This window comes from Hypanus sabinus, chromosome 6, assembly GCF_030144855.1.
Source record: "Hypanus sabinus isolate sHypSab1 chromosome 6, sHypSab1.hap1, whole genome shotgun sequence".
Taxonomy (NCBI): Eukaryota; Metazoa; Chordata; class Chondrichthyes; order Myliobatiformes; family Dasyatidae; genus Hypanus; species Hypanus sabinus.
Genome location: NC_082711.1, coordinates 106,866,875 through 106,885,673, shown reverse-complemented (window position 1 = coordinate 106,885,673; position 18,799 = coordinate 106,866,875). Strand labels below are relative to the sequence as shown.

The 18,799-nt window shown below is 44.1% G+C and overlaps 1 protein-coding gene across 1 annotated transcript in view; it reads right to left on the bottom strand.

The window, feature by feature from the left end:
* Positions 1-18,799, bottom strand: part of LOC132395731 (synaptotagmin-6-like) — a 200,811-nt gene that overhangs the window by 29,681 nt on the left and 152,331 nt on the right. The window contains exon 4 of the mRNA XM_059972691.1: positions 90-210. Within this exon, the coding sequence (XP_059828674.1) occupies positions 90-210 (121 nt within the window). The remainder of the gene's footprint in view (positions 1-89; positions 211-18,799) is intronic.

Here is an 18,799-nt window from a genome sequence, read left to right as displayed (position 1 = left end):
TATTTTGTCTGAATGAGTCTGTCTTATAAGGTTTTTTTTTCAGGCTGAGTGTTGATGGATGCAGAATTAGAAGAAATAAATGCACTCACCGGAGTATCCAGTGATGTCCATGGCTTTGAGATTCCTGCATTTGATGACTGTTAACGTCAGGCGCCCAGCAGTAGGCAAGTAGCAGAGAGAAAACATGATTTCCCCCAAGTCCACACTTTCCTTTAAATAGCAAAGGAAAATAACAACATGTCATGCATTTAAAAGACATGGATCATAGAATCTATACTGAGTAAACAGCCCAAATTACTGGAAAAAGGCACTAGACTGATTAATCAAGTTCCCAGCACTCACTGCAGGTGTCCATTTTAATTGTTAGTCAGCCCAGCACATGGCCGTGTTTTAACTTTTACATCTTCAGGTAATGAGCTCTGGATTAACTGCAACTAAGCACACCCAGTGCAACGTGTGTTCACACACTATTTATGTACTGAAAATGTCAACTTTAGTTAAGTACTGGAGACAAATGGAAGCCATACGTTGATCATTTGAATGTCAAATGATGAAGGTCAATCAAGCAGAGTGAAATGAAGTCACCATCTTCCCTTCAGCCATCCCCATTCTTTTTCCCATTACCACCTGCCATCATTGTCCTTTACTACCTTCGAATTGGCTAAATATGGGATAGGATGCAAATACCAGACATGCCCAGCTGTCCTAACATTAGGAAAAAGAGGCAAGGCTGATCGGAGAGTTTGAAATGAGAGGTAACAGATAAATCTGTCAAGATTGAATTGGGAGCTATTATTGAAAAGTAAATCAAAAGCGTTGACATAATTCTGCTCAAAAACTCAACACATCACAAAGTATTTCAGAGCCATTTGGGTACTTCTGAATTATATTTGTGCTGGTAGTGCTGGCAAAATGACCTTCATTTTGTGCACAGCAAGATTGCTCTGGCAACAAAGAGTTAAGTGGCAAGGTGGAATGATAAATGTTGGTCAGGGCATTAATGAAATGCACTTGCACAGCTATAAATGTCGGCACTGTCACTTTAACACACACCGAGGGTCAGGCTGATGACAGAAGTGGGGGAAGTCTGATATTTATATCCCCTCTGGCTAAGAAGGCAGATTGTGGAATTGCATGTTCCCTCTTTGACCGTTTGGCTGCTTCATGTTGCTTCCCATTCCCCAAATTCCCCAAAGTAATTGGCCCTAGTGTGTAGATGAATGGCAGAACCTGAGGGCCACTGATGGGACTGAGGAGAGAAGAAATTTTGGAGAAATATCATTAGAGAAATGGGATTGCTTTGTGAGTCAGTATGGATATATGGATATACTATGGATATAAGTCTGGCTGAAGCAAAGGAAGTTGAGAATGGTGAGGGTGGAGCTCTGCAGAAGGAGTGTGGGACAGGTGGCAGGGAAGTGACAGGGGTTGGGGGGTATAACCACAGGAGCAGGCATACCCGGCCCTGAGACACCAAGCAAAGTCATTCGATTACAAACAATTGGTTGATTGATCATTACAGAATGTCTTTCTGGTGCTTCCTGCTTGTTCCCATCTCCCTTTCTCTTTGCCAACCATGATTCCCCTCTCTCTGTCCCCTTCCCACTCTCAGTCCACAATGGAGACCTGTATCAGAATCAGGTTTATCATCACTCACGTATGTCATGACTTTTTTCTTGCGGCATCAGTACAGTCCAATACATAAAATTACCACAGTACTGTGTACGTGTCTTAGGCACCCTAGCTATAAGCGGTGATTAATAAGTTCATGGCCTAAGGTGCAAGGAGTCAATTTTAGAAACCCTAGCACATTTATTTTTCAACATAGCCCCCTCCTACATTTACACACTTAGTCCAGGGGTCATGGAGCATACGGATCCTGGACATCCAGAAAGTGTCCACAGTAGGGTGATGATAAGTCCGTGGCCTAAGGTAGAAGGCGATGAGTTATACAGCTCTCGTTACATACACATGCAGTTCAACTCTTTGAGTGATTATGCAGAAAGTTTGAAGTTAATAACTCATCTCCTTCTACATTAGGCTACAAACTTATCAATCATCCATCTGTGGACACTTTCTGGAGGACCAAGATCTGTATGCTCCTCCGACCCCTGGACTAAGTGTGTAAATGTAGGAGGTGACTATGTTGAAAAATAAATGTGCTAGGTTTTCTAAAATCGACTCCTTCTACCTTAGGCCATGAACTTATCAAACAATGTGTGTGTGTGTGTGTGTGTGTGTGTGTGTGTGTGTGTGTGTGTGTGTGTGTGTGTGTGTGTGTGTGTGTGTACATACATATATATGCCCAAAACTTTTGAACAGTACGATACGTAATAAGAAAAATTGAGAAAAGCCAGCACCGTATTCCCTCACAAATAAGAGAAAACCTGTAGATGCTAGAAATCCAAGCAAGACACAGAAAATGCTGAAGGAACTTGGAAGGCCAGGCAGCATTTCTGGTAAAGAATACAGTCGACGTTTTGGGCTGAGACACTTCAGCAGGTACTGTTCTGGAACATCAGCCAAAATGATCTGCTCAGGTATATGTTTGGGGTTCTTGTAGTCATTTCGTTGTGACCCAGAGACTGGTGTTCTTTCCCAATAGCACTGAATACAGAAAGATAGTGGGAAAACAGCCTCAGCTCCAGGCAGACTGAGGAGGTTAGCAGGGGATTGTGACATCACAGGAGGAAACCACAGGCTTGGCTACCCACGTCATCATCACCATCATCATCATCACTGAATGCTCCCCCCCCCCCGCCACATCAACAATTTCTCAATTCACATTAACCAACCCCATGTACCTCTGTTCATGCCTTTAAAAGAAATAGTTCACTCAATCTGGTACTGGGTTATAGAAACAGTTCCTCTTCCTGCTGACAACCTCACAGCAACTCGTCTAGTGCAAGAAATAGAAAATAAAGGAAGGAATCCACTCTGGAGCTACCATCTTCTCCAAGTGGGAACCATGCCTGTTTGACCTCTGAGCAAGGACAGCACTAGGATTGAATACGTTGGATCTGAAAGGTCATACACCCGCTGATACTCACACAGTAAGCTACAAACGATTCATACTAGAATGGGTTAACCACCAGTACTGCTGCAGTAACCTCTGGAGTGGAAGGAAGCCAGACAAACTCCACTATAGAGAATGTTAGCTGATGCAGAGAGAAAGACATCTGTATGTGATTAGATGATATTTGTGTGATGATATATGCAAATTTACCACCCTACTCCAGTGATTCTTTGGGAGAATTTTAAGGATAAATAAGGAGAGAAAATTGGTTGTAAGTGATGGTTCAAAACAACTGGAAGGAAAAGAAGTAGAAATAATCACACATTTTGTGAGTAAATGGTAAACTAAAACTTTAAAAGCAATTAAACCAGGAGAGAAAAGTAAGAGTAGTATGAATAAAGCATTGGAGAGCAGGACAATTTGTAAAGTGTAACCAAGGTACAGGAGTAAATTCAATGAGGAGGATAAAGCTACATAAAACATGGTATGGTTGCCACACTAACATTGCCCTGGAGAAGGTGCAGAGCAGATTCACGAGTATGTTGCCAGGAATTAAATACTTGGCTATTCAGAGAGACTGCATAGGCCAGGTTTGTTTTCACTGGAGTAGAGGAAGCTGAGGGAGGAACGGATCAGTGCATGTGGAAATATGGGAGAAATATAGTGGATAGGGTAGATGGTGAAAAACTTCCTTAGCAGAAGTCCCTTTTACCTATGGGCATAGGCTTGTATTTTATTTATTGAGATACAATGTGAGATAGGCCCTTCTGGCCCTTCAAGCTGCACAGCCCAACAACCCCCGATTTAACCCCAGCCTAATCATGGGACAATTTACACTGACCAATTAACCTACCAGCTGGTCAGTCTTTGGGCTGTGGGAGGAAAGAGGACTACCTGGAGGAAACCCATGCGGTCAGAGGCAGAATGTACAATCTCCTTACAGGCAGCAGTGGGAATTGAGCTTGGGTTGATGATCACTCCTTTCCCCCTGCAGATGCTGATCTACTCACTGAGTTCCACCCCCAGATTGCTTTTTGCTCCAGATTCCAGCACCTGCAGTCCTGTGCCTTCTCTGTGAATCCCAAAGAGTTAGTTGACCACACTATCTAACACTTTGAGTCTTGTGTCGGTGGTCTGCAAACTACTGGAAAGGATTCTTAAAGATAGGATCTATGAGCATTTGGAGAAGTACAGTGTACTCATGGATAGTCAACATGGCTTTGTGAAGGGAAGGTCATGTCTCACGAGCCTGATTGAGATTTTTGAAGACGTAACAAAAAAAATTGATGAGGGTAGAGCAGTGGATGTGGTCTACATGGACTTTAGCAAAGCATTTGACAAGGTCCCTCATGAGAGACTCATCCAGTAAATCATGAGGAATGGGATAAGTGGAACCTTGGCTGTTTGGATAAAAAAAATTGGCTTAAAGGAAGAAAGCAGAGCGTAGTTGTGGAAGGAAAGTATTCTGCCTGGAGGTTGGTGACTAGTGGAGTGCCAGAAGGATCTGTCCTGGGACCCCTGCTCTTTGTGATTTTTATAAATGACGTGGATGTAGAGGCGGAAGGATGGGTGTGTAAGTTTGTGGATGACACGAAGATTGGAGGAGTTGTGGATGGAGCTGCAGGTTGTCGAAAGTTACAAGAGGATATAGGCAGGCTGCAGAGTTGGGCAGAAAATGGCAGATGGAGTTCAATCCGGACAACTGTGAGGTGATGCATTTTGGAAGGACAAACCAGAAGACTGAGTACAGGATTAATGGTCAGTTACTTAAGAGTGTGGATGAACAAAGGGTCCTTGGGGTTCAAATCCATACATCCCTCAAGGTCACTGTGCAGGTTGATAGGGTAGTTAAGAAGGCCTATGGGATGCTAGGCTTCATTAAATGGGGGATTGAGTTCGAGAGTAGAGAGATCATGTTGCAACTCTACAAATCACTGGTGAGACCGCCCTTGGAGTATTGTGTTTAATTCTGGTCACCTAATTATAGGAAGGATGTGGAAGCTATGGAGAGGGTGCAGAGGAGATTTACCAGGATGTTGCCTGGGATGGAGAACAAGGCATATGAAGCAAGGTTAGCATAACTGGGACTTTTCTCTTTGGAGTGTAGAAGAATGAGAGGGGACTTGATAGAGGTCTACAAGATTATGAGAGGCATAGATTGGTTGGATAGTCAGTACCTGTTTCCCAGGGCACCAGGGGGCATATGTACAAAATTAAGGGAGGGAAGTTTAGGGGAGACATCAGGGGTAAGCTTTTTACACAGAGAGTTGTGAGTGTCTGGAATGACTTGCCAGGGACGGTGGTGGAGGCTAAAACATTAGGGGAATTTAAGAGCCACTTGGACAGGCATGAAACATGGATGAAAGAAAAATAGAGGGTTATGGGGTAGTGTGGTTTAGTACTTTTTTTTAAGGATTATATGGGTTGGCACAACATGGAGGACTGAAGGGCCTGTACTGTGCTGTAGTGTTCTATGGTTCTATCAAGAGCTGATATACAAGTATTTTTCAAGAGTGGAAGGCTGGGATTGGGGAAAGAACAGAAGTTACTTTTAGCTCAGGTCAGAGCAGAGAACCCTCAGTGTGTCACACCAGCAACACCAGTGAGTAGACCAGTCACATATCTGTACAATAGACGTTTTTGGGATTCCTAAAGGAATAGGGGTCTTGGGAAGGAGCCAACAAGGTGACCTTTTAGAATGTACTCCATCACTTCAAGGTCACCATTATGATAAAGTGTAAACTCAAATTCTTCTCAGGTGGTTGTTAGTCCCATGATGATAGTTGAAATAGCAAAGGACTTTGCCCCAGACTTTCTGGATAATAATTATTCTTCATCAGCAAAATGATCCCCTTGTTTGGGATATCTTACTCTGCACAAATTGGCGGCCACAATCTCTCATATCACAAAGCTGGCTTCAAAGATTCTTCATTGGTCCTTGGCCATTCTTGGTATAGGATAAATCTAATGTTTTCTTTGAGAGTATCGCATACTCTTAAGGATTTGCTCTTGTACAATAAATGTAAATTCTTTCAATGTTGTGGTAGCTGGGAATTCAACTGTACAGTGCTCGCCTATCTCTGAGCTAGAAGGTGAGGATAGTCTTCCTCTATTTGATCACCAGGCACACGCAGTTTATCTATTCCTTCTGCTTCTTGCTTTCCCTTTCTTTCCAATGCGTGAATGGAAAAGAGAAAGCCATTGTGATACAGCACGATAACAAGCTCTTCAGAGTGTTGAGCACACACTTTCATTTTATGCTCATGTTCCCGTCAACTCCCTTCAAATTCTACCCATCATTTATACCCCAGGGAAGCTTACAAAGGCCAATTAACCAGCTTGCCTTTGGAATGCGGGGGTACTGCACAGGATCAAAGTAAACTCACTCAGCTCTATCATGGGCATTAGCCTTCCTGACACCATGCCCTCTTCTCATTGCAGCTATCAAGGAGATGGTAAAGGAGCCTAAAGTCACACACAACAAATGGGAATAATTTCTTGCCCTGTGCTGTCAAATTTCTGAATGTCTGAACCTATGAACTCTACTTCACTCATTTTTTCTCTTTATGCACTACTTATTTAATTTAATTTTTTATCTTACTGTAATTTACAGATGTTATGTATTGCAATGTACTGCTGCCACATAACAACAATTTTTACAACATATGCTGCTGATTCTGATTATGATCCCATGCTAATACCAGGGGTGATACAGTTGGGAACCAGATTAAGTTGATGTCTGCCCACAAACTGGAACAGGAGGACAACCAGCAGTGAGTTGATATGCGAATTATTTTTACCCAGTTTTGTTCTACTGCTTCTCAGGTTAGTTGGAGATGGATGGTTATTACATTAGTACTGCCCAACATAGATTGTTTCACTTTATCCCTTGAACAGAAGGAAAAAAACCATGCCTTCTGCAGGTGCCCTGCCAGGCAAGCAATATTTGTCATTATTTAATCTTCTCACTTTAATTTTTCCTCACAACATTCATCACTGCACAGCTTCTCTTTGCTGTTCTCTTTCCTAAGTTTTAATTCTCAGCCCTTATGGGAAGCTATTTCTGTTGACCGTTAGTGCATAATGATAGAACAGTTGTCTGAAAGACTGCTGCCTTCTCAAACCCCAAGGAAGAGAAGGACTAATGAATGGTTACCACATGGATCAAGCCCTGGAGTTATTTCTAGAAAGCTTCATGCATCTTCATTCCCAATGTCCCAGGGTGTGATATCGAAAGCTGCACCCACGTGCTCAAGTAGGTTTCTGAGGACACTTAACCAAACAAAGAGATCCATCGGGCCAGGAGACTTGGTACAATAATGACAAACAATAACTGTAGGATCAAGGCATTAATCTGATAATCGCATCAATTGAGAGTAATTTACTGACTAAAACATATCACAAAACTGACAGCTAATTTATCATCTACGCACCCATACTCTCGACCATTAAAGCAGCAGCACTGTTTATTTCCGTAATCTGCTCACCACATCTTACTTGTGGATAGACATCAGCGTCTTGGAAAGTACTTAAAACCTGGGTTTTCAGCTGACGGTGGAAGTGTGTGTGTGTGTGTGTGTGTGTGTGTGTGTGTGTGTGTGTGTGTGTGTGTGTGTGTGTGTGTGTGTGTGTGTGTGTGTGTGTGTGTGTGTGTGTGTGTGTGTGAGAGAGAGAGAGAGAGAGGTGGGGGGAGTGAGGGTAGAGGAATCAAATTGTCCGTGATTACTCCTAGTCTGCAAGGCACAAATTACTGTGGTTCTAGGATGTGTATCAGATTCCCAATGGGATAACCAAGCATCTGGAAGCAGGATTTAAACCTGTTGGATCTCCAGAGGAATGGTCCAAGGAGAGTGAAAAACACCTTGGAGCAGTTACAATGGGAGAAGGGGTAGGGATCCTGGGGCAAGAGACACAATGAGACATTCCCAAGGAGTTATAGAACTGTACTCCCAGATCCCACTGTTCTATTGCACTCCACAGTGCCAGACTGTTTACTGAGCAAGTTTGTCTTTTTCCTGACAAAGTACGCTACCTCATGCTTGCCTGTATTAAATTCCTTCTGCCATTTTTCGGCCTATTTTTCTAGCTGATCTAAATCTTTAATATAGATGACAAACAATGATGGACTCAGTACTAACCCTTGTGGCATACTAGTAGTCACGGGTCTCCAGTCAACTATCTATTACCATTCTGTCTTCTTCTAAGCCAATGTTGAATCCAATGTATTACTTCATCTTGAATGCCAAGCAGCTTAATCTTCTGGAATAACCTCTTATGCAGGACTTTGTCAAAGGCCACATAGACAATGTCCACTTCCTTTAATTCATCAATCTTCCTGGTAACCTCCTTAAAAAAAGCTCTTTAAGATTGTTAGATGTGACCTACCACCAACAAAGTTATGTTGACTGTCCAAATCTGGCCTTGTCCATCAAAATAAATATCCCGTCCCTAATTCCTGGCTATGCAAGTCTACTTTGTGATGCCAGAGAGCAGGATAAGATATTGCTTTTCCTAGTTCTTCTCTTTCACCTCAGAATAGAGAGACAATCATTTAGAACAGAGACGAGGAGGAATTTCTTTAGCCAGAGGTTGGTGAATCTATGGAATTTATTACCACAGATGGCTGTTGAGTTCAAGGCATTTGGATACATTCAAAGTGAAAGTTGTTGGGTTCTTGAGTAAGGGCATCAATAATTACAGGGAGTATGTGGGAGAACAGGGTTGAGAGGGATTGGATAGTGGTGCTGACTTTATGGGCTGAATGATCCAATTCTGCTGCTGTGTGTTATGGTCTTACGGTCTAAAACCCTGTTCAATATTAAAGGATGGAGAGACTTCTAGGTCCCACTGTTAGATAATGCAATACCTGCAATTTTAGTTTGACAGCTATTTCTTTGTTGATAGTCATAATTATAGTGATAATACAGAATATAATCAACATCAGGACTATCACACACCCAAATCTCAGTCAGGAATCGCAGGAGATTCCTTTAATGTTTAATGTGTAGAGGTGATTTAATTTTATTTAGAGGAATAAATGGTCACTGATAAGATAAATTTATATACAAATCTCTTTTTATTGTAAATATAAAATAATATGAGTAAAATGATTTAATCTAAGAGATAAATTGTGATTCACAAAAAATAACATTCATATTAGATTCACACAGACCAGCTCAGAAGCTGAATTACTGAAAGAAGGATTTATATTCCCAGAGAATGGAGACAACACTGGATAAGAACTGGAATGCAGAGGCAGCATCAGGACCTGCTCTGGGAATCGAGGGAATGCTTTATGTCATACTGGAAAAAGCCCGGAGTGCCAAGGCAGCACTGGGTGATGCCCGGAATGCTAATGTTACATTGGCCGATGTTTGGTGTGCCAAGGCAGCAATGAAGAAAGCTTGGGAGATTGAGGGTGCATTGGAAAAGAGCAAGAGCACCCAGTCAACCCTTGAAAATACCTGGGATATTGAAGGTACACAAGAGCAGCACTTAGGCACCAAGACAAGTCTAGAAAGGGCCTTGGATATTGAGGCTTCACCGGAAAAGACTTTAGGCACCAAGGCAAGACTAGAAAAGTCTTTTGATATTGACACAACACAGAAAGGCAACATTGGCATCAAGGAAAGCCTAGGAACATCTTTGAATATGGACGTTACACGGAAAAGCAATTTAGGCACTGAGGCAATGCTAGAAAAGGCCTGGGATATTAAAGTTGTACCAGAAGAAACATTAGGCACCCAGACAAGACTAGAAATGTCTTTGCATATTGATGCTACACAAAACGGGAATGTAGGCACCAAGGCAAGTCTAGAAAGAGCCTGGAGTATTGAGTCTGTGCAAAAAAAGACATTAGGCACCAAGACAAGATTAGAAAAGACCAGGGATATTGAGGCTACATTGAAAAGGAACTTGGGCACCATGGAAAGATTAGAAAAGTCCTGTGATACTGAGGTTGCACCTGAAGAGATGTTAGACACTCAGCCAAGACTTGGAAAGATCTGGGATATTCAGGTAATGTTAGGAATGGCTCAGAAGAATAAGGCAATACTTGTCGAGGGCTGGAACATAGAAAAAAATTTGGAAGGGTCCTGGGGCAATAAAGCCTTGAGAAAGCAAACAATGCTGGAAGGTCCACCTGCAGCAACACTGGTCGATGCTTGGAACACCACAGGAGCACTAGCAGGGGACTGCACCAGCAAAATGGCCTTGGCAGAGAACTGGAGAACAGAAAAAATGGTGGAAGAAAGCTGGGACACAGAAACAGAAATGGAAGATGCCCATGGCACAGTGACAATGCTGGAAGAATCTAGCAGTATGCAGGCAACATTGGCAGAGTTCTGGAACTCTGAGGCAATATCAGAAACGTTCTGTGGCTCTGGGGAAACTTTGGAAGAGTATTGGAATTTAAAAACAACCCTGACGGATACATGGGCCACTGTCTCAGCAGTAGAGTCCTGGGACACTGAGAATGTGCTGGAAGAGTCAAGGTGCATAGAGAGAACAGTGCCAGAAGCTTGGAACTTCAACACCTCACAAAATGTGGGCTGGGACAACAATACCTTACAAAATTCAGGCTGGGAGACCGAGACCGAGAACTTACAAAATGCAGGTTGGGAGACTGACACCTTCCAAAATTCAGGCTGGGAGACTGAGACTAAGACCTTACAAAATGCAGTCTGGGAGACTAACTTACAAAACACAGCCTGGGAGACTGAGGCAACACTGGAGGAAGGCAGGCATACACCAACAGCATCAGAAGATGTCTGGGACAATGAGTCAACAGAGACTGAGTCCTGGGTGTCTGAGGTTTCAGAGAAAGAGTCCTGGAATACAAAGATAGGGTCTTGGGTCTCTGAAGCACACCTGGAAGAAACCCAATGCAGGGAGATGATAACAGCTCCCTTTGACACAGAGTCAATATCAGAAGAGACCTGGAGAACTGAAACAGTGCAGCGAGATTACTGGGACAACATTACAACACAAGAACAGTCCTGTGCAGTTGAAACAACACAAGAGGAGGTTAGCAGGACAAAGGCTATGCTGGCAGAGGCCTGGAGAAGAGTAGCAATTCTGTCTGATGCCTTGAAAAGGGAGGCAGCCATAGCAGAGTCCTGGAGAATCAGGGCAAAACTAGCAGAGGCCCGGAGAGTAAAGGTGATGTTAGGAGAGTCTGGGAGTACAGAGGCAGCACAAACAGAGGCATGGAGCAGAGAAGAAACCATGATACAGGCTTGGAGCACCGAGGTACGACAGTGGAAGGCCAGCAGCTCCATGGAGTCCGAGGTCTTGGACACCGAGGAACCGTTGCAGAAATGGAGGGAACAGAAGCAATTCTGGCAGAGACCTAGAGTGCGGAGGCAGCACCATCAGAAGCCAAGAGGACAGAGACTGTATAAGCCGATACCTGAGACCCAGAGACGACACTGGCTGCGACCCAGTGTTTGGAGACAAAACTGGGAGAGGCCTGCTGTATGGAGAAAGTACTGGCAAAGGTCTGGGGGGCTGGATGACACTGGCAATGGTCTCCTGCACATGAGGCAGAGCAGCTGAAACCTGTAACCTGTGGACATGAAAGGGTCTGTTGTATGGTGGCAGTGAACATTTAAAATTATTGTTGTTTAAAACATTGTCTGGTGGTTGTTTGATTTTGAAAGCGTGGTTGGGGAGGAAGGGATATTATCATTTTCGAGATATTTACAAAAATATCCATTGTACACTGCCCATGAACACAGGAGAGACTTTCTCTCAGTTTGCCAGAACTTCCTGCAGGGAATTTGTTTAAAACAACCTCCATGCTATCATTCTGGCATAAAATGAATACTCCCTGTTATTGCAAAATTCATTAAAGGGATCCGCATGTGTTGTAACTCAACATTGAGCCTAGGTTTAAAAATCTCCTTAAATATCACAATAGTTGAGTTGTCTTGTATTTAAAAATGAACTTAGATCATATTCCCATTCTCTCTTAACTACTGATGTGAAATATTCCAAAAGTAAGGTTTGAGGATTGAAATCATCTTAGTCTGAAGTAAGATGCATTCTCTGGAAACATTTATTAACTGAATAGATTGTGTTTCCTGAAGGCTATTAACAGCCCATAGTGAGCTTAACAGTGCATGCTTGTGTAGGAAGACAGGACGCACAACCTTTTTAAACCTTAAAACTAGCACAATCACTGGAAACAGGAATAGATTCCCATTTTTCCCTGCAGTCTCCTTATCCAACAATCCCAAATCAAGGGAAGCACAGTTGGCACAGTGAGTAGAACTTGCAGCTCCAGTGACTAAGATTCAATCCTGACCTCGGGTGCTTTGTGTGTTCTGCTTGAGTCCCTGTAGGTTTCCTCCCACAATGCTAAATGTGCAGGATGGATAGTTAATTGCCACTGTATAGGCCAGTGGTAGAATCTGTGGCCTTGCTGAAGGGAATATGAAGAGAATACATCAATTGAGCATTGGATTAATTAAGTGTCCGCTTATTTGTTGGTATGGGCTTGCTAGACTAAAAGGCCTGTTTCTAGCTATCAGTTTCTGACTAAGGGTGACATTGACAATTGCACGATTACACAGGGAGTGCCCTGATTCCTACTGTATCAGTCTCTAAGGGTGACATTGACAATTGCACGATTACACAGGGAGTGCCCTGATTCCTACTGTATCAGTCTCTAAGGGTGACATTGACAATTGCACGATTACACAGGAAGTGCCCTGATTCCGACTGTATCAGTCTCTAAGTGTGACATTGACAATTGCACGATTACACAGGAAGTGCCCTGATTCCTACTGTATCAGTCTCTAAGGGTGACATTGACAATTGCACGATTACACAGGAAGTGCCCTGATTCCTACTGTATCAGTCTCTAAGGGTGACATTGACAATTGCACGATTACACAGGAAGTGTCCTGATTCCTACTGTATCAGTCTCTAAGGGTGACATTGACAATTGCACGATTACACAGGGAGTGCCCTGATTCCTACTGTATCAGTCTCTAAGGGTGACATTGACAATTGCACGATTACACAGGAAGTGCCCTGATTCCTACTGTATCAGTCTCTAAGTGTGACATTGACAATTGCACAATTACATAGGGAGTCAGCCTTCTCTTTGGGTAATATGGACGTACAGCAGACAACACTGCTGTTTCAAAGCTTTGGAAACTTTGACCACTGTCAGTGTGGTGTTGACGTGACCTCCCATTGACTACATGATTTTTTTTCCAATGGGCTGGTAGTTTAAATGGCTTCTGTAAGATTCCCCTTCATCATCATCATTATATGCTGTGTTGTATGATATGGGCGATCAAGGCCTATGACCTTGATTGTTCTTGGCAAGTTTTTCTCCAGGAGTGGTTTTCCATTGCCTTCTTCTGGGCAATGCCTTTACAAGACCACAAGACCATGGAAATAGGAGCAGAATTAGGCCATTTGGTCTTTTGAGTCTGCTCTGCCATTGCACCATGGCTGATCCATTTTTCCTCTCAGCCCCAATCTCCTGCCTTCTCCCGGTATTCCTTCATGCCCTGACCAGTCAAGAATCCATCAGCTGCTTCCCTAAAGATACATAAAGACTTGGCTTCCACAGCTTCCTGTGGCAAAGAATTCCACAGATTCACCACTTTTTGGCTGAAGAAACTCCTCCTCAACTCCGTTCTGAAAGGATGCACCTCTATTCAGAGCCTGTATCCTCAAAAGATGGATAATCCCAGCCATTATCAATGCTCATTAGAGATTGTCTGCCAGGAGACAGTGGTCGTCAAACCAGGACTTGTGATATGCACCAACTACTCCTATGACACCAACCACTGCTCCCATGGCTTCACATGACCCTGATCAAGGGGCTAATCAGGTGCTACACCTTGCCCAAGGGTGACCTTCAGGCTAGCGGAGGGCAGGAGCACCTTACACCTCCTTTGATAGGGATGTATCTCCTCCCCCCCACACAAAAACTATCCTTTAATGTTGATAAATGCAAAAAATTGAACAAAGATTTGATGGGCAGATGCGATTGAAAATAATCTGGAGAAGTAATGGGAAGTAAGAATGGGGAAATGGAGCTGTAAGTTTTGGCTCTAAACAACTCATTGGTATGACCATCACGTGTAAACAATTGCTGGCACAAGGGGATTTAGAAGAGCAATTTAGAGCCATCCATATATACTACATTGCTTTACTACCAACTAATCAATTGTAATTCTGTGTCATTCTTTTCCTTCCCATTCTGAACGTTTGAGAAATTACAGAATGTGCCAGAGGAAGAAACAGAATAGATTGATAGGGGTTAATTAGACTCTGTTGTAAGTGTTTAATCGATGGATTAATTCATTCAATGTATTCAGTTCAATAAAACACTGCCCTGCAGTGCTGATGAACCTGGGCAGCTCGGGGGGGATTGGAGTTCCAGCTCTCTGCCAATGATCACCTCAGTTGTCAGCAGCCACTACCAACCTCACGTTTGACACTGTAGTCCATGGGGCAATGAAGACAGACTCTGATAAATGAATGGCTTTTGCAAGCCTGGGGAGCAGTAGAGTCTTGTGGAGGGACACAACAGAATCTCACTAGTCGGACAGAATGACAAACGCAGGGAGGAATAACTGGAGGAAGTCAGGCTCAGCGTGTTTCAGGGAGAATAGGAAATCCAAGGGATTCAGGAACGACAGCTTTGGGGGATTGGAGTCAGATTACACTAATGTTTGGTGAGGATATCAGGGATAATGGGGGGTTGGGGGATCCAGGATTATTGGTTGGAAGATGATTTGAATGGTGTCAGATATGGTTGGTAGAAACATAACTGGAGTAAGCTGGTGGAAAGTTTATTTGCATTAACAGCGTAAATCAAAGGCACTTTTAAAAATATATTTTATTGGCAGAGACCACCTGAAATTGATTAAGAACAAAGGCCATGTCATCCTATGAGTTAGCACTAAGGGGAACAGGAAAATTTAACTTGGAAGCTATGTGAGATTACATAATTCAAACGTATCAATCACCTTTCCCTGAGTTTTCACTCTGCACACTAGGTTAACATAATGGCTGAATAACTAACCAGACTCCTATTTCCTATCTATGATGGGCAGATGATTTTAAAATCTTATCAACAAAATGAAGAGCCATAGAAACAACTTTGCTCACCCTTTCTTTACAGGAATAATGGAGCAAAATTTTCAAAGATGCCACCTTCTTGTGTAGGATCAAAAGGGGAATGCCAAGAGGATCTAGTCCTGGTCCAGGTTTTTGGAATATCCAAAGGAGTTAGTTTTCAAAGGGAAGTGTGTCATAACAAGAGAGCAGTACAACCTGAGTCTAATTCGATCCTTTATTGATAGTTGGATAATGAAAGTAGGAAATTTAACATAATTAAGATACTGAAGGATGAACTTCCAGAACATGATGGTTGGGGCCAAGAGCAAAATACCGATTTCCTTATAGAGACTCTTTCTTCCCTTGAGAAGATAGATCTCAAAAGGCATCAATGGAAAATGTTGTTTTCAATTTCTGACAGGTGATGAGGTGCAACTTTACATCAAAAGCTCTGGTTAGAATCTTTCTGATGGCATCAAGAATTGAAAAGAATCATCAAGATTTTCACCAGGTTCTAAATTGGCTACCATTATATTCTGTCAGTACCTCCAGTTGAACTCTGTCTTTTTGTGTGTTTCCTCCTAGCTGTCAGTCTGTGGTTTTGTATTGCCATGTGCTTCTGTCCCCGCTCCTGCTCTACTCCAACCCCTGTATCACTGAGAACTCTGTCTCTCATCTGTTTCTCATTATTACCAGTATTACTGCCACCTGTGTTTCATTGTATTTCACCTATCATCTGCCTCTCTGTTTATTGCTCAGTGTATTTCAGTCCTGTATTTCCACCTGTTTGTTTCCAGATTGTGCCAGTCAGTTTTCCTGAGCCTTTCCAGCATTTATATCTGTACTCTGTCTGCCTGAATATCAACTCTACCTGTTTCACAATTCTGGTTTTTGGATTTCTCTGGAAGTTTTGATCTCTGCCTGAACTTTGACTCCGTCTTTGTTGCACTTCTGGATTTGCTACTCAGTAAATATCACAGTGCGCACAGTACTTTGTCCGTGATTGGGTCACTGCTTCAGTGTCCTGACAGTACAATCTGGCCAGAATGGATCCAGCAGACCCCGGTTGTCTGAGAGCTGTCCTCGAACAAGAGGGAGTGATGCTGGGGAGACACCAGAACCAGCTGGACTCCGTGTTCAGGGCAGTAGAGTCACTTGCTGCCAGTGTAACTGATCTTGTGGCCTAGACTCAGTCACTCCAGCTTTCCCAGAATGCCCATCAAAATTCTGCAACTGCATCTTCCACCCTGCCCTCTGCATTCTCGCTTACTGCCTCCATCCAAGAATCCCATCTGCCTCTTCCAGAAATGTCACACACAAAAGGCTGGTGGAACACAGGACTGACGAAGGGTCTCGGCCCAAAACGTCGACAGTGCTTCTTCCTATAGATGCTGCCTGGCCTGCTGTGTTCCACCAGTCTTTAGTGTGTGTTGTTTGAATTTCCAGCATCTGCAGATTTCTTCGTGTTTGCTCCTCCAGAAAAGTACTCAGTTGAGCCCAGTACCTGCTGCTCTTTTCTTTCCCAGTGCACCCTCATTTTTGAATTACAACCAACAACATTTCCGACTGATCAAGCCAAGGTGGCCTAAGACATCACCCAACTGTCCGGTCAGGTGAGAGAATGGGGAACAGCCATCTGGGAGGAAGGCTCTACTTTCTGCATGAGTTTTCAGTTATTTTCTGAGGAGATGAGAAAAGTGTTTTCATCGCTCCAAACATGGGAGAGAGGCTGCCTGTGAAACGCTGCATGTACCAGGGGTGCAGATCTGTGTCAGATTATGCCATAGAGTTCCTGACCCTAGCCACCTCCAGAGGCTGGCACTCGGAGGCACGGTATGACACCTTCCTGAGTGGCCTCTGTGAAGACATCAAAGAGGAGCTGGTCACCTAAGACCTTCCTGCCACCTTTGAAGCCCTGGTGCATTTGGCCATCCGTATTGATCTTCGCCTTTAGCAGCGCTGCAGAGGGAGGGGGTCCAGAGGGTCTCTGGGGGCAATGAGTGAGTTTCAAGCTCCTCGTTCATCTCCATTGCCCTGCCATTTGCCCCCATCTATAATTGCCACTCCAGAGCCCGAGTTTATGCATGTTGACCGTACCCGCCTGACACCGACTGAAAGACAAAGGAGAATCAGCACCCGTTCCTGTCTGTACTTTGGCCAACCAGGCCACCTCATCTCCACCCGCCCAGTAAGAGCCAAGCGTTCACCAGTAGGATGAGGAGTATTGGTGAGTGCGACCCCTGTCCGGCCCTCCTCGACGCCACTCACTCTCATACCTGCTTCACTGGAGTGGGGCGTCCAACAGCGAGCAGCCTCCATCCTGGTCGATTCTGGTGCGGAGGAGTGTTTTATCGATTCCGGCTTGGCTGCCCCATGGGGATTACCCACGGTCTGCTCTCCAGTCACCATTGATGGCCAATGCCTTGAACGGCCAGAGACTGGATATCTTCACCCATGTCATGGCCCTGGTGAGTCTCAGTTTATCCAGCAACCATCAGTTGCAATGTTTCTTGGCCTTCGCTAATTTCTATCGCTGCTTCAACAGAAACTACAGTACACTGGTTGCACCACTCACTGCTCTTACCTCATCGGCAGTCAGATTCTCCTGGTCCCCTGCTGCTGAAAAAGCATTCTCTGTCCTGAAGCAACATTTCACCTCTGCCCCCATCCTGTCAACCCGACACCAACCGGCAGTTCATTATGGAGGTGGATGCGTCTGACATTGGCGTAGGAACTGTTCTCATCCTTGGCCAAGCACTGAGAGAGAAGATAAACCCCTGTGCCTTCTTCTATCACTGTCTCATTCCCACAGAGCGGAATTACAACGTCAGAAACCGGGAGCTGCGGGCTGCGAAGCTAGCTCTGGAGGAGTGGAGGCATCAGCTGGAGGGAGCAAAGGTACCATTCTTGGTCTGGACTGATCACAAGAATCTGGAATATATCCGTACTGCCAAGCATCTCAACTCCCGTCAAGCTCATTGGTCCCGGTTTTCCTCAAGATTCAATTTTACTCTGTACTTCTGCCCTGGTTCCAAGAATGGAAAACCTGATGCCCCCCGAAGATTTCCCTCCTCTGAGACCCCAGAGGTCCCTGATGTCATCCTCCCTGCTCACTGTCTTGTGGGCGCAGTGCAATGGGACATTGAATCCATGGTGCAAGCTGCTCAATGGAGCGAGGCAGCCCCTGGAACCAGGCGTACTTAGACCATCATCATTCGGTGTTTCTGGTGGCCCGCCATGGGAGGTGACATCTACGACTTTGCCTCAGCCTGCTCGGTCTGTGCTCAATGCAAGAATTCTAACCGTGCACCCGCTGGTCTGTTACAACCCCTGTCTATCCCCAAGAGATCCTGGTCCCACATTGCCCTGGATTTTGTCACCAGTCTTCCCCCATCAGATGGTAAAACCACCCTTTTTACAGTAGTTGATTGTTTCTCCAAGTCTGTACACTTCATTCCTTTACCTAAACTCCTCTCTGCCAAAGAAACAGCCAAATTACTAGTAGTGCATGTTTTTAAATTACATGGTTTACCTGTAGATGTTGTGTCAGACAGGGGCTTTCAATTCACATCCAACTTCTGGAGAGCATTCTGTAATCTTCTAGGTGTCTTTATGAGTCTGTCTCCTGGATTCCACCCACAGACCAATGGCCAGATTGAGCGGGCCAACCAACAGCTAGAGATAGTATTGTGGTGT